The 9,222-nt window shown below is 34.0% G+C and overlaps 1 protein-coding gene across 1 annotated transcript; it reads right to left on the reverse strand.

Moving 5' to 3' along the window:
* On the reverse strand, positions 3,664-7,566 carry LOC109226518 (GTP-binding nuclear protein Ran-B1). Its single transcript, XM_019391295.1, has 8 exons — positions 7,409-7,566; positions 6,362-6,431; positions 5,669-5,725; positions 5,411-5,528; positions 4,894-4,983; positions 4,626-4,805; positions 4,456-4,533; positions 3,664-4,023 (listed from the first exon to the last, which is right to left on the reverse strand). Exons 1-8 carry the CDS (start codon positions 7,409-7,411, stop codon positions 3,954-3,956), a joined length of 666 nt encoding a protein of 221 aa, XP_019246840.1. The 5' UTR covers positions 7,412-7,566; the 3' UTR covers positions 3,664-3,953.

A 9,222-nucleotide genomic window follows, 5' to 3' on the forward strand; every position in this document is an offset into this window, starting at 1 on the left:
ATATTAGGTGGACAGCTAATTGGATTGATTCTTCTAGTTTGAATCCATTTCCACAAAGGAGTAGTGGGTGCAGTGATTTACTGTCCGATTAATTAAAATTTTGACTCCGTAGTGCAAAAGATACTTTGGTGACTGTTACACCTTTTTTTTCCATATGATATGACGATATTTGACTAATCAAGAATGGAAACTAGCCGACTGAACCATTCAAAATAGAAAAATATGTCAATATTTTTAGAATGGACCAAAAAGAATAATATAGAACGGACGATACGTCACATTTTACTTGGGGATATGAGTTTTGGGCTTTTACAAAGGTGTCCCACAATAGAGGCCCAACAAAATGAAGCTCTTCGATCCTCTCAAGTTTCTTATCCTGTTGAAGGCTTATGAATCGTTTTCCCCAAAAGATCGAGATTACCTCATCTCAGTTCAATCTTCTCATGAACCTGAATTGTTACATGTCTAAAGACTATTTGTCTTTCTAGTTGGTAGCTGAAATGTAACTTCAAAGCAAGAGGTTCTTGATTGAGGCTCAATTAAGATTTTATCTTGAAATGTTGGAAATCTTATTAACAAACTTGGGATCTAATGCAAGAAGTAAAGGAGCCATATGCATGCTTTGTGTTTTGGACTTTTGTGGGACAAATGAAAGCTTTTTGCTTCTTACTAACCACAAAATCTTATCAAGAACCCACCTTTGGGGCATGGCCCAGAAAATCATAGACAAGGCCAAACTCACTCCATAACAGAATCCATAAATCCAACGATAACTGCAGGGCCCATATTCCCCATAGTTTTTTTTTTTGAACCTCGGGAAAACCCGCAGTCGCTATAGCCTTTGCCCTTCGGATGAGTACTCTGTGGTGAGCACTCTGTGCGCACTGGGTAAACCTCCCACTGTGTAATAGCCTGCAAACCACACATGGGATGTAAACCGCACTAGGCAAACACTATGCGAAAGACTCGATCCATAAGGCATTGAGGGGGGTTCGGTCCCAGGTCATCTATATGGATGACCGCCCTCCAAACCAACTGGGCCATCTCCTAAGGGATTATTATTCCCCTCCCCTTTCGGCATAAGGCGACCTTCACAATATTCCCCATAGTTAAAACACCAATAATTAGTTGGATCCATTGTTTACTCTTTTTAGTCGGTATACATAAATTATACATTAATTATACACGATTGTACACATATACATGCATATATTATACATTTATCGGCTATTTTTAGTTTAGCCTATTTGCTTCCACAAGGTAGGGGTAAGGTCTGCATACACACTACCCTCTCCAGACCCCATTTATGGGAATACACCGAACTAGCGTTTGGACATAAATTTGGTTGAAACTTGAAAAAAAAGTTTTTCATCTTGTGTTGAAAAATAATTTTTGGAAGTTGAGATTGCGTTTTTGCACATAATTTTTATTTGAAGAAAAAATTGAGGTTTTTTGAGCGGAAGAAAATTTTTTATCCAAAAACTTCCTTAAACCAGCTTTTAAGAACTTGAAAAGAAAATTTCATTTTTTTTCAAAAAACTGATCATGTTCTATGAACAAACAATATTTTCAAAAAAATTTGAAAAAAAATTGCCAAAATTTATGGCCAAACGGGAGCTATATTATTATAATTGTCGATTATTTTTAGTTTAAGCGGTTGGATATATGGCCATTTAATTTAGTTCTAGAACAATCTAGCAAACTTTCTTGTAAAAGAAATTAGTGTTATTAACACTAGGCGGCTACTTTTGTAGCCTTGTATAAAAGTTGGTCTTTTTTTCCAAAATTTGACCCGCAGTTTGGATGGGATGAAATTCAAAAATAGTCAGATTACTACTGGTAATTGAAAAATAGCCACAGTTTCAAAAATAATTAAAATTTAGCCACTTTTCATGTAAAGATAACTCTGAACGAAAACAGCGTTCAAAATCCGAAAAATATTCCAGCATAATATACTGGAGTTCGAGTTTAATATAGTGGACTTCCAGCATAATATAATGGAGTTCCAGCATAATATCATGGTCCAACATAACATGCTGGAAGTTCATACACAGGTGCTCCAATCTCCAGTATATTATGCTGGAACTTTCCGTGTGTTGGAGTTCCAACATAATATACTGGAAGTTCATACACATGTGCACCAATCTCTACTATATTATGCTGAAACTTTCCGTGTTGCGTCAAAATAGTGGCTATTTTTTAATAGCTTTGCAAACGCTGTCTATTTTTCAATTACCAATCGGAAAACTGTTAGCCCGTGCTATTTTCACGTCTGGATATTAGTTATGAATTTTAGACCTAGTGGCCATGTTCGAATTTCAGAGCACTAGTCTTATTTTGGAAAAGTTGCCAAATTCTAAATATAAGGCCACAATTTGAGCAAATCAGTCAAAGAAATGCACGGCAGCAAAAGCAAGTTTCAACAACAAATTAAACGCTTAATTTTGATGTTCTATACATTAGAAGTCTCGAGATCAAATTCTGGGAACTAAGAACTTATTGATAGACAATGCTTTAACCGTCTTGGTGGACCTACTCAGCGCAAATCCAGATTAGTCGGATGAGTAGAATTCCAATACCGGAAACGTAAAATATTTAGAAAAAAAGAAGAAAAAAAAAGAAAAGGAAACCAGATGCATAACTAGATTGTTCTACTGTTTTGTTTAGTCTTGCACTAGGCTGAGTAGTACCAGCTTTAACTTCTTCCATAGATCAGTTCCATTGACGTTATATTAGCCCCGGTTCCAAAATCGTTACTATCTTGTATTGGTCAACTTTTCCATTCACAGTCAATCTATAGCTTAACAAATTAGGGGTGAAGGTAAGATGCAATGGGCCTCTACGGTGTCAAGAATCTTAGCAAAAGAAGGTTTTTTTTTTTATTTTTATAACATGGTGTCCGAACCAACTTGCGTACACCCTGACTAATTCTCAAGGATACCTGCTACCTCTCACCAGTGACCAGCATAAGTACCGAATAACTCTGTCCGCCGCGACTTGAATAGGGATTTCATCCATTTCGTATTTGATACTAAATGAATGTTGTATCTGGATTTGAGAATCTTCCCAAATCCACGTGCAATTTTATGGCAGAGAAACTGCCAAACAGCTAGATTCAATCCTATAAAACTGTAGTTCTATCTGTTAGAAGTTAGAATAATATAGGAAGTTATTGCTCTCTCCAAATTTAGCATATTAACCACAAAGCCTGCCGAATGACATATACAAAGAGTTCTAAGTGGCAACACCAACACGGACTATGAATGATTTATCAACAAAGAGTTCTAAGCGGCAGCACCGACTATGGAAGTTCTCTTCTTTTCATGTCCAAAGAGATAACAACTTAAGCTACTATTCATTGTCAATATTCTGTTTTTCAACATTTCAACTTAGTCCTTTAAATAACCTTCTTAAGGTAGAGTGGGACACAAGATGCCTTTATTTTGACACACAACCTTGCATGTCTTATCTAGAAAAAAAAAATCATTAGCTAAAGTGGTTTCTCCACTTGTACCACAGCGTTTGACCAAAATTCAACTTTAAATTAGGTATATATACACCAGCCGCATATTGAATACAACTAGTTATCATCAACTATAGAGGAAGACTTGGGCGCACTAGGAAGCGTAGAATATAGCACAATGCCAAATAACTTCAGGCGGAAAAACTATCGAATATGTAGGCAAGTAACATTATAATAAGAGCTCAAACCGAGCTCGCGAATGTGCATGCTTACATCAGGATCAGAATATAACACTCTATCTAGCCAAATAAACCACAGGCTTATGGTCTCTCAGACAAACATAACTACTAGTACCCCATCTATAATACTAGGAAGCAGCAAATGAATCCTCAAAAGTCGAATACTAACAGCCTAATATAGGAAATACAAAATATAAGTAGGAATATAGAAAGATGCAACAGTGAAACTGATTCGCTTTGAGCTATGCCTTCTATTCAAAAGCTTCATCATCGTCATCTGGAAGTGGCTGAGCAGCGGCTTGCAAAAGCTCTTGTTCATGCCTGAATATGAAGAGGAGTATGGTTAAAACTCATACAAACAGCAAACAAAATTTCAAGCACTAGACAGCCTTTCCAAGCTCAGACAAGCAATCAACAGGTTCAACTTGCATGGTCTAACCTAACAGGAACCTAATCCTTATTCTTACTAAAATATGCAAAGGGAGGGTTGGGAACAAAATCATCTGTACAACTATGATATACAAACTAAGATACATGAATATCTGTAGATCGTCTTCTAACTCTGATATACATATTAAGATGCAATAAATATTTGTAGACTGTCGTCTAACTCTAGTATACGTATTAAGATGCAATGAATCTGTATTCTTATCTGATATTCTCAGACTCACTGACAATGTTCTCAGTTGTATAGAACCCTTAATTATCAGCAGAAACAAAAAATAATGAAACAAAGGGAAACAGAGATCTTACAGTTGCTGTGCAGCCAAGTCAATTTGTACTTCTGGGGGAGCAAGTGCAGGTGATTCCACAAAGTGAAGATTAGCATCCCTATAAGTAGGACAAGAAGAAAATGAGATCTCTATACAATACCAGAATGTATGCCTCAAACAAACAGGAGACAATATTATATTTAGCATTACCCAGCAAGCTTTCTGGCAAGGTACAGAAAAGGCTTCTCGAAGTTGTAGTTACTCTTTGCTGAGATCTCATAGTATTGCAAATTTTTCTTCCTGTGGAAGGTAACTTGCTTTGCCTTAACCTGCCTGTTCTTGACATCAACTTTGTTTCCACAAAGAACAATGGGGATGTTTTCACAAACCCTAAAAAGAAAGGAAAGCCAGTTCAGATTCAATCCAATATTCTCAATTATAAGTTACATGGAGCGTAATGCTGACAGCTACATAATACCTGCAGAGATCTCGATGCCATGTAGGAACATTCTTGTAGGTCAGACGGGCTGTAACATCAAACATGATAATTGCGCATTGCCCATGAATGCTGCACAATTAATGCAAAGATATTTGAGCAGCCAAAACACAGTCGCCAAAAGGTTAGGCAAGATTACTAATGGCAATCATTAGACAGTAAATCTAAGTGTTCAGACATTAAAAAAAAGAACAGAAAAGTAGATGTTCAAATGTTAAATGTGAGACAAAAGAGATGAGAGCAAGTAAATGAGCCCAGTCTGAAATAGAAGTAGTGCGTTGTAGAAGTATAGAAGCATTTGCTGTAGATTATCACATGTTAGACTACTCACCATCAAAACAACCAACAACCTAACATCAATATTCTTTCCATCTAGAAGCTTTGAACTTTACACATTCACTCTTAGGATTTGACAGTAAAAGCTTTAATCAGAAATAACATACTTCAAGCAGCAAAGGCTTCGGAAAGCTAAGGTTTTCAACTGTCAATAGTCACTTACTAGTAACCATCCCGTAGACCTCCAAACTTCTCTTGTCCAGCAGTATCCCAGCAATAAAAGCGAATTTTCCCGCAATTTGTGAAGAAGTCTAATGGATGAACCTCCACACCAATAGTGGCTGTTTGAAAAGACAAATAAACAATCAACTCATGAGAAAACAACAAAACAAGAAAAAAGCAAGCCTATTTTGAAACACAAGATAATGATCCAGATTATCAAAACCACACTTTATGACAGTAAAAGAAATCAAACACTTACGTTCATATTTCTTCTCGAATTCACCAGTAAGATGCCTCTTGACAAAAGTTGTTTTCCCTGGAAAAAGTATACCAATTACAACAGGAACCACCACAGGATGCTCAAACAAAAGGAATCAAAAGCCAATAACCTCTGACAACCATCCACTTCAATTTACAAATATCTACTGAATAACACCAGGTGTTATTCATTGCAACTTAGACATGATGATATCATACTCCATGAAATAAGTTTTATGTTTAAACACTACACTAAAGTTTAAAATTTTCATAGTCAATATTGTTTTTTATTTGTTTGGAAGAATCAAAGCAAAAAATAGAACTGTTTGACATCAAAATATCATTAGTGTCATTCTCTTAAAGACAAAAAGTACAACAATAGCGAACCAGAGCAAAGGTGAATCCAAGAATTTGAATTTTATGGGTTCAAGTTCAAAATTTTACCATAGCACATTTTATTTTCTTGGTTAGAAGAAACAGTAATTTGTTACTTCTTTCGTGAATTTTTTAACATATATATAACTTGTACACTCACACATGATTTCTTAAAAGTCAGTCACAGTTTTTTGTATATTGAATACCTTCATATGTTTGAACAAAAACGGTTCGACACCAATATATTGTTAGTTTCATTCTCTTTGAGACAAAAAGTACTAGAAACAAATGCAAATCTCAGCTAAACATAGAAACATACCAGTTCCTCCATCGCCCACGATTACAAGCTTGAAGCTTGGATAATCTACAGTTTGTTGGTTTGGTAGAGCCTGTATAACAATAAATTCACAAATATCACAAAGTTAAAACCAATTTTAAAAACAAGAACAGAAACAATTGGACAAAAATCAACAAAGCATATAAACACCTTTAACGGTCAATTATATGTATCATATACTAAGATCGATTATCATTCTAATCCTGATATAGAATTTGCAACTATATATATTCTCTATACAAATTCCGCTTATATCCAAACTCATCCCATTCTAATGATAATAAAAGTAACCTGTGTAAATTTGGAATCAATTTCTAAAAGAAGAAAAAGCAACAATTTAACAGAGAAAATCAACGAAGCATATAAACTCCTCAATCTCAAACCAGTTGCCATCGATTATACATATCGTCTATACGAAGATAGATTATATAAATTCTCTATACAAATTTGACTATATCTAACTCATTCCATTCCAATAATAATAAATAATTTACACAAATTTGGAACCAGTATTTCTAAACGGAATAAAAGGAACAATTGGATTGAAAAACAAATCAACGAAGCATATAAAGACCTTAATCTCAAACCAGTTGCCATCAGTTATATATATCATCTATATGAAGATCGATTATATAAATTCTCTATACAAATTCCACAATAATCTAACTCATTACATTCAATAAAATAATAAATAATTTAAGCAAATCTGGAACCAGTATTTCTAAACAGAATAAAAGGAATAATTGGACGAAAAAGCTCAACGAAGCATATAAACACCTCAAATCTCAAACCAGTTGCCGTAGATTACACATATCATCTGTGTATAAATTCTCTTCACAAATTCCGCTAGATTTAAACTCATTCAATTCCAATAATAACAAAATAATTCGTGCAAATTTAGGACCAGTATTTCAGCATATAAACACCTAAATCTTAAACTAGTTGCGGTCGATTATCATTTCAATACGAATAAATAAATTGCAGCTAATACAAAATGCGATTAAGAGAATGAAATTAAAATTTACTCACCATATTGAAAGAGAAGAAAAAAACGCAGTAAGCTTCCAGAGAGAGAGCTAGGGTTTTGTGTGTAGATTTGTGAAGAAAAGAGAAGTGCTGAAGTAGGGTTTATAAATTGAGCATATGGCTTTAACTTGACGCCACTTTCGGACTTTTTCGACTTAAATTTTCCGCTACCTTTTTTTCTTTTTCTTTTGTGTTTATTATTATTCTAGAAGTTACTATATTTTGAATTTCAAATTTGTACTTTTCGTGTCAGAACTATATATAAAGTACTAATGTAATTTTATTTTATTTTAATTTTTTTTTCTATTTCTCTATATTTGTCCAACTTTTGTAAGTTCTAAGCTAATATTTTGCACTTGGATCCACTAGGACTCTAATATTGCATTAGTGTCCTACTTTGTATTACAAATTACACAAGAGTTTCGTGAGAAAGATGATTATTTAGTCGGATTAGTTTGGAATTTCAATGAATTTTAGTACTGATGATTATTTAGTCTCATTAATTCAGAATTTCAATAACTTTTAGCGATAAACTAGTTGAATGATGATGTAAAGTTTTAATTTGACAATTGCCAAAATAATTAGTCATAATCGATAAAATATAAAAAAAAAATAAACTTCACATATTGTTATATAAGATTCAGATTAACTTAATCCTAAAGCGAAGTGTTCATGAATAGTTAAATTTCAACTATGCGGTGCTTCTAGTAATTTGAATTAATTTCGTAAATAATAAAATACCCCTAAAGCTTGAAGTGAATTGTCCACGATTTTCGAGAATTTTTTAAGTTGGTTGGTCACCTTATTAGTGAAGGTTCGACCCCCATCTTATAATTCCCTCCTACATTTCTAGTTCCCCTCTGTATAACGAAAAAATAACTTTTATAAAAATGTCCACGATTTAAAAAAAGATATGTAAAGCATGTGCTATAATCATCATAATATAATTTACAAAATTGCGATTGAAACTTCAAGTGAGATGTTGACAATCATCAAGTGTTTATTAATGAAAAAAAAACAAGAAAAGTATAGCTAACTATCCCACAATAACATTAGATTTTAGCTTAGAAAAGCCCAAATTATTGTCAGATTAACACCTATCTTATCAAGAAGTGGGCTTCAATTAAATTGGTTTGGGCTAGTGGTTGGGATATTTACCTAGTTATAATATATTAAAAACTTATTATTATATTCTCTATGTTTTGCAGTTTTTAATAAGTGTCTAGGCTTTTCTTACAACTTGTATACATTGTTTCTTAAAAGGCTCACACCTCATTATTAGTACATTCAATTAAGAGAAAATCTCAATTTATACCCATTAAGTTCAAACTATTTACCCTTAAATACTCATACCTAAACTATTTACTACCTATCCATGGGGCCAAACTATTTACCCGCCTCCTCCCCATGAATATGGAACTTTTCAAGCACCTACTAGTTACCCACCACGTCAACCTGTGATCGGTTTTCCTCAGCCAGTTCCTCCACCTGGCGTCACCGCATCATCACCTGAATATTATGCTCATGGTTATCAGGCTGTTTCAAGTTCTTCTACCACCCTCTGCTCCTATATTGTGTTCATGACTTTAATAGTTACCGCAATTAATTATTCAAATGCCGAAAAAAAATCACCTGATATTCATGATTTTCGTGAATTGTTGTTGCGTTTTTCAGTGATTATGGGTGGATTGACTTTATTGTACAAAAATTCAAATCCACCATTGAAGGACCTTGAAGCTTGAAACTCATAACTTGGTTTGTTTGAGTTTTTAATTATTTTGATCCGATCCTATATGGGTTTGTTTGGAAAGTTGATT

Source organism: Nicotiana attenuata, chromosome 6 (genome assembly GCF_001879085.1).
Source record: "Nicotiana attenuata strain UT chromosome 6, NIATTr2, whole genome shotgun sequence".
Lineage (NCBI taxonomy): Eukaryota > Viridiplantae > Streptophyta > Magnoliopsida > Solanales > Solanaceae > Nicotiana > Nicotiana attenuata.

Bases quoted from the DNA above. Each gene is read 5' to 3' on its own strand.
- LOC109226518 (XM_019391295.1), bottom strand. The intron at 5,726-6,361 runs GTATGTTTCTAT...TACTTTTTCCAG, and splicing joins CGTGGGCGATGGAGGAACTG to GGAAAACAACTTTTGTCAAG. The intron at 4,806-4,893 runs GTATTATGTAGC...CTTTCTTTTTAG, and splicing joins TGGCATCGAGATCTCTGCAG to GGTTTGTGAAAACATCCCCA.